This window comes from Mesoplodon mirus (genome assembly GCF_964341445.2).
Source record: "Mesoplodon mirus genome assembly, chromosome: 4".
NCBI lineage: Eukaryota > Metazoa > Chordata > Mammalia > Artiodactyla > Ziphiidae > Mesoplodon > Mesoplodon mirus.
The window spans coordinates 138,628,669-138,641,666 of NC_138979.1; the positions used below are offsets into that span (position 1 = coordinate 138,628,669).

At 34.9% G+C, this 12,998-nt stretch overlaps 1 protein-coding gene across 3 annotated transcripts in view; it reads right to left on the minus strand.

Moving 5' to 3' along the window:
* MAP4K5 (mitogen-activated protein kinase kinase kinase kinase 5) overlaps positions 1-12,998 on the minus strand; it is a 151,134-nt gene that overhangs the window by 19,680 nt on the left and 118,456 nt on the right. For all 3 annotated transcript variants that reach the window (XM_082617619.1, XM_082617620.1, XM_082617618.1), the window contains exons 22-27: positions 10,968-11,047; positions 10,607-10,667; positions 7,162-7,276; positions 6,729-6,787; positions 3,897-4,000; positions 1,894-2,071 (exon numbers count right to left, since the gene is read on the minus strand). In XM_082617619.1, coding sequence (XP_082473745.1) covers positions 1,894-2,071; positions 3,897-4,000; positions 6,729-6,787; positions 7,162-7,276; positions 10,607-10,667; positions 10,968-11,047 — 597 coding nt within the window. The remainder of the gene's footprint in view (positions 1-1,893; positions 2,072-3,896; positions 4,001-6,728; positions 6,788-7,161; positions 7,277-10,606; positions 10,668-10,967; positions 11,048-12,998) is intronic.

The following is a 12,998-nucleotide window of genomic DNA, read 5'->3' on the forward strand; positions in this document are numbered from 1 at the left end:
ACATGATCTTGGTTTTTAAATAAACTGACCCATAACTCTTGTTTTTAGCAATAATTACATGATAGGAACACATTTCTATTTGGGCTGTTTATATTTCATGATAATAAATGTCATTTCCACCTTTCTGTTAGCTATACCAGGAAGATATGCATCTACCTCAACCAAAAACATTATTAGAAAGAAAGGTGGGTGCAGGTGGGGTGGGAGGGTAAAAGAATACATTCCTATTTTATTCTACTGGAAATTATGATTTGGTCTACGAAGACAGTGATATTAGTCCAGGGCATGCTGGAACTGGCTTGTACTGGACTGCTAAATTTTCAGAGATTTTGCAAGCCAGATGACATCAAGTTGGTAGTCTGAAATTGGCTGTGATGGGAGTATTTATACACAAAAATAGGCAACTGCTACAAACCAGGCTTCCCTGCACCACAAGAGTCTATTGTTAAACATTTACTAGGACACCACTAGTTCATACTGATTCTGAAAATGACATTAGTGCAGTTCTACATTAACTTAAGTAGCTGGGTTTTATAAAAGAGTTCTTACAATTTAGCCTATAAATGATCAAAAGCCAAAGATATTTAATAAGAATCTTCTTATAATACTTGTAACAGACTTCTTCTTGAGGTGATAAAGAATGTAACACTGGTGAGAAATAAGTTATAACTAAAGCTTACTTGACTTCATATGTAAAAATGGCTTGATAAATCTGGGTGACAGTACACTGGCACAACAAAAACAGTAAACTGGCAAAATGAAGATTTTCTTCATTTTACTTATTTTTTAACATGAATTCTTTTCTTTTTTTTTTTTGTGGTATGCAGGCCTCTCACTGTTGTGGCCTCTCCCGTTGCGGAGCACAGGCTCTGGATGTGCAGGCTCAGCGGCCATGGCTCACGGGCCCAGCCGCTCCGCGGCATGTGGGATCTTCCCGGACTGGGGCACAAACCCATGTCCCCTGCATCGGCAGGCGTACTCTCAACCACTACGCCACCAGGGAAGCCCTAACATGAATTCTTTAATATTTTATTTTTAAAATTTATAAAATTTATTTTGGTTGTGCTGGGTCTTAGTTGCAGTAGGCAGGCTCCTTAGTTGCGGCTCATGGGCTCCTTAGTTGCATCCGGCAGGCTCCTTAGTTGTGGCCAGCAGGCTCCTTAGTTGTGGCTCATGGGCTCCTTAGTTGTGGCATGTGAACTCTTAGTTGTGGCATGCATGTGGGATCTAGTTCCCTGACCAGGAATCGAACCCTTGTCCCCTGCATTGGAAGGTGGATTCTTAACCACTGCAGCCCCAGGGAATTCCCTTGACATGAATTCTTGATTGATTTGTTCCAATTTTAAAGTTTGAAAATAAACTTCTCAACCTTTTCAGAGTTTTCACTGAGACATGTTTGATAAAATCCTAGGCTAACAAACCATTCTCAGAAAATGCAAGAGCTATTTTCCTGTATCTTTAAATGGTAAAGCTTGGAGGCCACACATGAGAAGCTTCTATTCCAGTATGAAAAGTACCAGAACTCAATGATTTTAAGAAGTGTGGGGGGAAAAAACTGATAGGAAAAAAAATAGTTATTTCTTTGCTTGAGAAGCTGATAAAATTTGAAAACTATCTTAGAAAACTTAATTATTTAGTAAGTGCAAAGATTAACTGATAACCACTAAGACTTTTAAATGTCAGGAGTCATTAAAATTTTCCTTGGTAAAATACTTTGTATCAAATTGCCTCAGGAAAATAGAGATCATAAACTATATGTACATGATCCTCTGGGCTTACTTGGGAAACTATGTTCTGAATCTTTATTTGAAAGAGCCCACGCAGGTTGAACCTATTTTGCTTCTTTTGTAGGCAAAAGCATCAATATTTTAACATAAAGTAAAAAACACTTACCTCCACCAATTTCTGTAAACCATGAAGATGCAGAGTTCAAATTGATTGTCTCAAACTGAACTACCTGATTTAATTCGGTGCCCTTGCTAATAGCTACACAGACCATAGGGTATTCCTGTTCTGGTATTACCAGCATTTCAAAAACATTCAAAGGACTTGGCAAAGGAAAATCAAAGTGCTGCAAAAAATAAACAGATGTATAATTTAGAAACAATCTCCTCATTCATATTGTTGAATAAATTCAACAGAAAGGCTTTCATTTTCTTAATTGATCTAATTCTAAAAAACGACTACCTCTTATCGGCACAAAAACAGACATATAGATCAATGGAACAGAATAGAGAGCCTAGAAGTAAACCCACACACCTATGATCAATTAATCTACAACAAAGGAGAAAAGAATATACAATGGAGAAAAGACAGTCTCTTCAACAAGCAGCGTTAGGAAAGCTGGACAGCCTCATGTAAATCAATGAATTTAGAACACTCCCTCACACCATATACAATAATAAACCCAAAATGGTTTAAAGACTTAAATATAAGATATAGCACCATAAAACTCTTAGAAGAGAACATAGGCAAAACATTCTTTGACAAAAATCATAGCAATATTTTCTTAGATCAGTCTGCCAAGGCAAAAAAATAAAAATAAGCAAAAATAAACAAATGGGACGTAATCAAACTTAAAAGCTTTTTGCACAGCAAAGGAAACCATAAACAAAACAAAAAAAATGTCCAGAATGGGAGAAAATATTTGCAAATGATGCAACTGACAAGGGGTTAATTTCCAAAATATACAAACAGCTCATATAACTCAATATCAAAAAAACAAACCCAATCAAAAAATGGGCAGAACACCTAAATAGACATTTTCCCAAAGAAGACATACAGATGGCTAACAGGTACATGAAAAGTTGTTCAACATCACTAATTATTAGAGAAACACAAATCAAAACTACAATGAGGTACCACCTCACAACAGTCAAAATGGCCATCACTAAAAAGTCTATAAAAAATAAATCCTAGAAAGGGTGTGGAGAAAAGGGAACCCTCCTACACTGTTCATGGGGATATAAATTGGTGCAGCCACTATGGAGAACAGTATGGAGGTTCCTTAAAAAACTAAAAATAGAGCTAACATATGATCCAGCAATCTCAATCCTGGGCACATATCCGGAAAAGATGAAACTCTAATTTGAAAAGATACATGCACCCCATGCTGTTCACAGCGGCACTATTTACAACAGCCAAGACCAGAAACAATCCAAGTGCCCATCAACAGACGACTGGCGTAAGAAAATGTGATTGATACACACACACAGAGGAATATTATTTAGCCATAAAAGGAATGAAATATTGCCATTTGCAGAAACATGGATGGACCTAGAGAATACTATGCTTAGTGAAGTAAGTCAGACAAAGACAAATACTATATGATATCATTTATATGTGGAATCTAAAAAATAATAAAAATGAATATATATACGAAACAGAAACAAACTCACAGACATAGAAAACAAAGAGGAAAGGGAGTGGGGGAGGGATAAATATGAAGTATGGGATTAACAAACTACTATACATAAAATAGATAAGGAACAATGATTTACTGCATAACACAGGGAACTATATTTAATATCTTTTAATAATCTATAATGGAAAATAAGAAATAACTGAATACTTTGCTGTATAACTGAAACTAACAAAATATCATAATACTTCAATTAAAAAAAGGACTACCTTTAAATACCATGATAAGAATCAGTTTTCCATAAAAATATGTTTTAGAGACTTGGCCATATTCTTCTTTATGGCTGTGATATTTCTGGAAGTTTATTAACACAAGTTAAAATCTTAAGAACACAAAAATCCCTAAACCAAATAAACACCTATAAATAGCTATAAACATGCTAACCCTAGATGGTAGCAATGGGGTCTTAAAATTTCAGGCTCAGTTATATATTAGTGTTTTCTAAATTAAAAAATGTAAACAAAGTAATATATACCTTTATTAACATGAATTTCTGCATTGGCTCATACCACTGAAGTAAAACAATTCCAGACTGTAAAGCTCCACAGAGGTATTTATGTCCTGTGTAAGGGTTTCTGACTGGAAAGAAACAAAACAAAACAGACACACCCCAAACACTGAATATTTTTATATAAAAACAAAGTTTAGCTAAAAGCAATTACTAAGTTATACTCACCTAAAAGCTAACCCAGCTTTCTATATAAAGGCAGTGCTGATACATAGGAAAAACCAATTAAATGTGGCCTGCCACTGATACCAAAATATGAATGGAAAAATAATCATTTGAACTGTTAATTTAGGTGATAAAGGATAATTATTGTTTCTGTTCACTAGGATGGTAAGAGTGCAGAAAGTAAAGAAAGATGGTATCTTTTTCCTTTGGCTTTGTTATACCCTTTCCTTTTCACTCTCTTATCTCAATTTTAATTGCATACATTTACTTCTAAACATCTTTAATATACTAGGTTCTTAAACATAAAAACAGTATTTTAGGGCTTCCCTGGTGGCACAGTGTTTGAGAGTCCAACCTCCAATGCAGGGGACACGGATTTGTGTCCTGGTCCAAGAAGATTCCACATGCCGCGGAGTGGCTGGGCCCGTGAGCCATGGCCACTGGGCCTGTGCGTCCAGAGCCTGTGCTCCGCAACGGGAGAGGCCACAACAGTGAGAGGCCCGCGTACCACAAAAAAACCAAAACAAAACAGTATTTTAAGCACCAAAACACCTATTTTACAATCTAAAGAGCTGCTTAAGTAAATGGACCAAAAGAGTGAATTCTAGGTCTAGTGAATAAGAAGGTCTAGAAGGCACCTGAAATCTATCATTCCATGTTTAAAATTTAATTAATTAATTAATTGATTAATTAATTTATGGCTGCATTAGGTCTTCATTGCTGCGCAGGGGCTTTTCTTTAGTTGCAGCGAGCGGGGGATACCCTTTGTTGCGGTGCATGGTCTTATTGAGGTGGCTTCTCTTGTGGAGCACGGGCTTTAGGCACATGGGCTTCAGTAGTTGTGGTGCACGGGCTCAGTAGTTGTGATTCACGGGCTCTAAAGCGCAGCCTCAGTGGTTGTGGTGTATGGGCTTAATTACTCCGTGGCATGTGGAATCTTCCCAGACCAGAGATCAAATCTGTGTCCCCTGCACTGGCAGGCAGATTCTTAACCACTGTGCCACCAGGGAAGTCCTATGATTTCATTTTTGGTATAGTAGTTTACAGCTGTCTACTTAAGACAAGATGAAAATAACTATTTTACAACTTAATAAAGATGTAACTTCCTTGACTTAAATCTACAGAAATTCACATTGGTCTTTCCTTATCCCCAATTTGATTCCCATCAACAGTAATATACTTGATTATAAGAGTAGTTATTTTATATGTTACTTTATATCATATATTTTATGATATATTAATATTTTATTAAAATAGAGTAGTAAGCTCTATCTTAAGATATTTATGAGTTATACCTCAGACTGTAAGCATCAAGACCTTTCCTGAGTCAGAGATACTGGGAATCGGATAACAGAAATGGACCTGCATCTCCCTAGAAAAATGCTCATGAAATTTGCTTATAACTAGAGAGTATGCTGTGGACCTAATCCAGCATGAAGATCAATGTTTAGGCTGATTAAACAATAAGAATAAACAGAAAGTTAGGAGCCCAGAATTTGAAGCCACAGACCAGGTCTGATCCCAGGTTCTGCTACTAGTGACGTAAGTATCATAAGCTGTTTAAGGGTTAAGCGAGAGAATATAATTATATAGCACAGAATTTCACCTTGCCCCAAAAGAGGTCTGGCCTTTGTCCTCTCTTCTGGGAGTTAATGTCTAAGCCTCAGGAATGCCATGCCTGACAGGAGTGTCTTTGTTTGCCTGGGGCCTTGGTCAACATATACTCTAACAATATGATTTAGAGTGGAGGTTGGCGAAACTGGATAGTCTCAGGGTGGGGGACAGTAATGCCAGAAAGACAAGCCATGTAATTTAGGGTAGGGGCTTTGGGTCAGGCAATATCACTTGACCTCCAGAGGGGATGTATACTGAGATCAGCCACGTGGGCAATCAAGCATGCCTATGTGACAGAGCCTTAATAAAAACTCTGGACACTGAGGTTGCTGAGTAAGCTTTCCTAGTTGGCAATGCTCTGTGTGTATTGTTACACATCACTGTCAGAAAAGTAACACTGTCCATACACTGTCTATTATTCCATGGAGAAAGGACAGCAGAAGCTCTACATCTGGTATTTTTCCTGGATTCTGCCCTATGCACTTCTTCCCTTGGATGATTTTAATCTACATACTTTCCCTGTAATAAACCATAACCAGAGTATAACCACTTTCAGTGAATTCTGTGAGTCCTTCTAGTGAATTATTGAACATGAAGGTGGTTTGGGGAACTCCCCAAACCTGCAGTTGGTATCAGAAGTGAGTGGTCTTGTGTGGACTGTTCCCTCTAACTTCATAGTTGGCCAAACTCCTGAAATAATAATGCTCATAAAACACTAAGCAGTAACTGTTAAATAAATGGTAAGTGTCAAATGAAAGCTAGGATATCAGCAGAGATAGAGACTTAGGGACTATGGTTAAAAAATTTGAGGAACATTATGCTCTGAGAAAGCATCAGAGCAATTATCTTCAAGCATTTTTATGTCCGACTTTACATTCCTGAGCTTCAATGGCCCCTTAACTCCTTATTAGAACAAATATAAAGCCTACCTTCCTTCATTTAATACTATAAGACCTTACAGATAATTTTAAAGATGTTAAAAGTTCTAATCATCCAGTTTGAGAAACAGCATTTACTCACCTATGCAACATTTGTGGCAGCCTTTTGTATCAGGAATCTTTGTTGTTAAAGCGAACTTTCTGAAAACATAAGACAACATAAATGTACTTTACTGCAGTGGTTCCCAAACAGTGAGTGATGGGTGAACCAGTTCCATCAGAACCAGTCAAGGAGCTCTAAAAACCACTGTCTTAAACTCTGACCCCAAACTATCTGATTTTATAGAACTGAGGCAGGACCTGGGAATCTATATTATAAAACTTCTATGGATGATTGACATGGACAGTCAAGTTACAAGACACTTATTTTTCCAATTCTAGATGACATTCACTTTAGTGTAAACTACCTTTCAAAATTAAGACAAAGGAAGTTTTTTAGTGGGCAAGGAAGACTGGCTGTTTTAAAAATAGACACTAATTCCCCTCACTCCCAGTAGAATCAAACTATTTTGTACCTTGGTAGTATGCGGTCTGGAAACCTATGAGTTTGAATATGGGCAGCTAGTCCTGGTTTTTTGGCTTGTTCAAACAAAGCTATAAGATTATGAGAGTAGAGTTGAAAGGTTTTTCCTATAAAAGAGAAACATGTTATTTTTATTAGAATTATTTAAAGCAGAGAAATACTATTTTCAAGCAAAAGAAAAGATAATTACCTTCTAAAATGATGAGTCCAGCCATGTTCAAAAAGCCAAGCAAAATAGAGAAACACACAAACAAAAAAACCTAGTTAATACTATTTTGAAAGATAATAAGTAAAATGAGTTTTGATAAAGTAGATAATTTTGTTTTCCAGTACATAAATTAGATATATTCTGACTAACAGGTGATCTGGGCAGAATATATGTAAACCTTAATGAAGCCAACATAGAAAAAGAAATTGTTAAACACTGTACAATAGAGTGAGTTACAATGATGTACATGTGATTATTTCAGTACAACATGGAAAATTATATAATTATACCACATTATCTTTCTGAGATAGATTATTGATAAATAGATCAATAATCTACCACATTACCTTGGATTAAAAACTGTTTGTGAATGAAGTCTTAAAGATAACATTGAAATACTAAGAAAAATAAAGCAAACTAATATTATATGCCATAGGATACAGTAGGGCTACAATTATATCCTATAATTTATACGGGATAATAGAGCTACAATTTCCATATAATCAAAACCACAGCTGTATTAAAAAGGGGAATATATGGTAAACATTTTCTGACTCCTTATACACATGACATGGTACTATAACAACCCAAAACAGTACTTTATCATTTTACTACTGGAAAACATGAAAAAAAAATGGTTTTACCCTCAACAAAATTTTCTGTATTTTCTCAAAATGCAAACATTCTGTGTAACGCTATACCAGCCTTCCTTTCTCCAGTACCGCTTTATATATAACTAGCTACCCAAGCAGCTAACACATGTACATGTATGTGCACACATGCAAAGAAATGCAGACCCTTAAATGGAACGTTTTCTCCTATTGAGCACTGTTACCTATCTTCATTCAGTTCCACAGGTCATTTTGACTACAATTTGGAAAGAACCAATTTATAGGCTAATTTTTCCCTGCCTTTCTGTAGTTATTTTATAAATATACAAGATGTACTCTGTGTGGCTTTTAAGCTTATTCCCAAAGACAGGTATAAATAGGGAAAAAAGCAGTAAGAGAGTTAGAGGAAAGTGACTCTATATGAATACAACTCAGAATTGTTAATTCAAACAGATCTGGGTTTAAGTTTATTTTCATAATAGTAATATGATATATTAATATTTTATTAAACAAAAGTAAAAAAACTGGGGGAAACATAATCAAAATCAAAGAGATTAAATACTTTTTTGAGGACCCCAGTTTTTTAAAAGACATTTATAGACAATCAAATAATATGCTCTTTGTAAACACTGTCATCAGCTCAAATATACAAATTCCTGAAGAATCTCTACTAGGCGATGGTTAGTAGACGAGTTTAAGTTATACACACTCACACACACATACTTAAAATTATGAAAATGGCATTTCTTAAATTAGGCCACAATTCATACTGATCTGTCAGTGAGTTACAACTATATCAGCACTGATGCTTTAAAGCATAAGTAGCTGAAAGGTACACTTAATAATGAAAAGCCTGACAGTACAGTAAATAAGAGCTAGGATATAATCAACACATATCTATTGAGATACAGAGCATGAAAGAGTATCAAACAAAAAAACTGAAAAAAATTTAAGAAATGTTAAAATAATTTTTTTAAGTGGAAAAAGGGATAAATGCTATTTTAATAGCTGATAGCATTAGGATTAAGGAACAGAGAGAAATAATTAACTATCTTGTATAGTGGTCCCACCACAGTATTGTTCCTGGACCCCCTGCGGATACCAAAATCTGAGCTCCCTTATAAAAAGTCCCTTATATAAAATGGTGTAATACTTGCATATAACCTATGCCCATTTTTCCACATACTTTAAATCATCTCTAGATTATATATGATACCTAATACAATGTAAATGTATGTAAATAGTGACCCAGTGCTCGGCAAAATTCAAGTTTTGTTTTTTTGGAACTTCCTGGAATTAAAAAATAATTCTATCTACAGTTGGTTGAATCTGTGCATGCAGATACAGAGGGCCAACTGTACTCTACTATCAGAATGAAAGCAAGCAGCAAGCTTTTAGGTAGCCACTTAAATCTAAAATGTAAGAAAATAGGTTTTGGCAGGTAACAATTAGGGGGAAAAAGCCTAAACACCACCCACCCACCCCCAACAACAATGAAAAAAGAAAAGTACAAACAACAAAATTAGAATAGGTTGCTCTGGAATCCATTTGATTATTTATAAGACTTGAAAGCATTGGTCCAAGTTGATTAATAAATATGTGGTCCAGAATAACATGAATTCTACCAGCAAGCATCTGTAAGTCTTCACAGTTTTCTAAGTACTTTGGATATCTCACTTGATCCTCACAGCAATCTCGTGAGGCTGTTATTGTTACCATCATCCTTATGTTACAATTAAGAAAACTGGGCACAGCAACATGGATGGACTTAAGAGATTATCACATTTAAAATGAAGTAAGTCAGAAAGAGAAAAACGAATACCATATGATATCACTTATATGTGGAATCTAGAATATGACACAAACGAAGCTATCTACGAAACAGCAACAGACTCACAGACATAGAGAACAGACTTATGGTTGCCAATGGGAAGGGGGAGTTGGGGAGGGATGGATTGGGAGTCTGGGATTATCAGATGCAAACTATTATATACAGAATGTTTAAACAACAAGGTCCTACTGTATAGCACAGGAAACTATATTCAGTATCCTGTGATAAACCATAATGGAAAAGAATATGAAAAAGAATGTATATATATGTATAACTGAATCACTTTGTTGTACAGCAGAAATTAACATGACACTAAACCAACTATACTTCAATAAAAAATAAATTAAAAAATGAAGATATAATTTATGAAAAAAAAGAAAACTGAGGCTGAGAGACAAGAGACAGTGATTGGCTCAAGATTACAAAGAAAGGAAGCATCTGGATCCTCTGATTCTTTCCCTTCAACTGCTGATTCTCAGTGGAAGGCAGGGATGGTGACAGTAACAGAGACTGTGGAGAAGGGGATGGCCTCAGGGAACAATCACTGTCATGTTCTCCAACTATGTAGTTCCTGGGCAGGTGTGGGAAGTACTGCTCTGACAACAAAGTCCCTTCTCAAAGTTTCTTCCAATTCTACAATGGTAAAAAATACCTGCAAGTCTCAAAAGGTAACTATACTAGATTATAATTACCCTGAATAACAACATTTTAAAATAACGTGTATTAAAATTACATTTCTCTGCTTGTCCATGGTTTATTTTTCATATCATTTTCATCATATACATACCTGACAATGACATTAAAGTATTATTGATGACATAGAGCCAAGTACATTTCCGTGGAAATAACTATTAAGAAAAAAAAAGGTAATTAAAACTCTTCAATTTTCATTCTCTTACCCCTTAACCTCCAAACTGCAACAGTCTGAAAGAGTAGAAAAGTAAGTATTTTCTACCTTTCAGTAAATTACCAAAACCTTATGGAAAAAAATCTTTCAACATGCACATGTGAAGAGTACAATTTCACCCCTTTAAATATTTAAATCATAAAAATTAAAACTGAGGCCCATATAAATTGCTTTAAAATTAAGATATTTACTTTATTCAATTGACTCAAACTAATTTTTTGAGTTAAAACTCCTAAGTTACCTGTTCCATCGTTGCCTCATGTAGTTCATTGAGATTCAATGTATAAATACCATCTTCAGTTCCAAAAATAATGTACTGATCTAAAAGAGTTGAGATAAATCACCAGAATTTACCACCATTTTCTGAAATCATTCACTAAAATAATGGCCCTATATCTTAATGGTATTAAGAGTTAGATAGCCACCCACTAATCCAAAGAAAAATTATTTTCTAAAACCCATGCTACCTTCTTTACCTCTTTCCCCAACTCTTTATTTTTTAAAAGTAGATATATTCTGTTACTAACTCTGCTTTATCTTACTATAAAATCCTTTTTTAAAACACAATTTTCATTACATGTCATTTATTCAAACATAAGTGAATAAATGAGAAAGAAGGGAAATTGTCAATAGATGTTAATGGATTGTCAACAGATGCTAAAACTAGTCAGTGAAAGTCTAATGAGCAAGAGGATATTTATAAAGTCTCAATGAATCTTCACACTAATTACTTATTAATTACTTTGGGAAATTAAATAATTAAGCAATTACTTAGAAAGGGAAAAATAGGAACTTGACATAAGAGAAGTCTAGTGAACACCACCTTAACCAACAGGTCAATGTTAATATCACTAGTATTTGGACAAGCTGATACCATGTGCCTCCTGATATGATGGACTGAGAAGAGCACAAAAACATTTCTCTGATGTTCCTGCTGAAAATGCATAATGTGATCTAAGCATGAGGACTCATCAGACAAACTCAAATTAAGGGACATTCTACAAAATAAGCAGCCTCAAAATGGCAAGATCAAGAGAGAAAGAAAGGTTGAGAAACTGTTCCAGACTAAAGCAGACTAAAGGCATGGTAGCTAAATACAACATGTGAACTTGAACTGGATGTTGGATTGGGGGAAAAAAAGGAGGGAGAAGATGATAAAAAACATTACTGGGATAACTAATAAAATTTACATATGGACTGTGGACTAAAAGACAGTATTATATCAATGATAAACTCCCTAATGTTTATAATTGTACTGGGATTATGTAAGAGATGATTCTTGTTCCTAGAAAATACAAACTGAAGTATAAGGGGAAGAGGAGCATGATGTCCACAACTCATTCTCAGATGCAGAAAAAAATTCACATATAGACAGAAAAGAGTAAAACAAATGTGGCAAAAGGATGAACATACACACACTACTGTATATAAGACAGATAACCAACAAGAACCTACTGTATAGCACAGAGAATGCTAAGCAATATTCTGTGATAACCTATATGAGAAAAGAATCTAAAAAAGAAGGGATATATGTATATGAGTAACTGAATTACTTTCCTGTATACCTGAAACTAACACAATATTGTAAATCAAATATACTAAAATAAAATAAAGTAAATAAATAAATAAATAATCTGACGGTGAGGGTGTAAAACAAAAAAAGAAACAACTGATGATTCTGAGTATATAGGAATTGCTTGTACTACAATATTTCTCTAATTTTTCTGTAAGTAAAAACTTATAGCAAAATAAAAAGGTACAAATATCAAAAATCCTGTTTCCTTACTGTTAAAAATTCCTTTTATCTGTTATATTTTCTAATAGCGGCATTTAAAACAGATGATTACACTATCTGTCTTTATGACTGTGTTGAGGAAGAAACAAACATTTCCCAAACATCCTCTACCGCTTAACCTCTGCTAATTTCCAGGCAACCAGGTAGGCTCCTTCCTTCCTTGCAACAAGGTGAGTATTATGAGGATTTGTATTATAAATGATCACACTGAGAACCAGAGGTGTTGAGTATCTTTTCCAAGTCACAGAGTAGTGTCAGAGTGGGAATTCAAACCCAGATCTATTTGATTCCAAATTTTTGCCTCCATGTATTATGCGTCCCTACTTTAAAATTACACAGCCTATATTTTTAAAAATAAATTTTATTTTGCCATCATTTCAGACTTTCAGAAAAGTTATAATAATACAACGAATTCCTAAATACCCTTAATGCAGATTACACAAATATTAACATTTACTGAGAGGGCAGAGAGCAGAA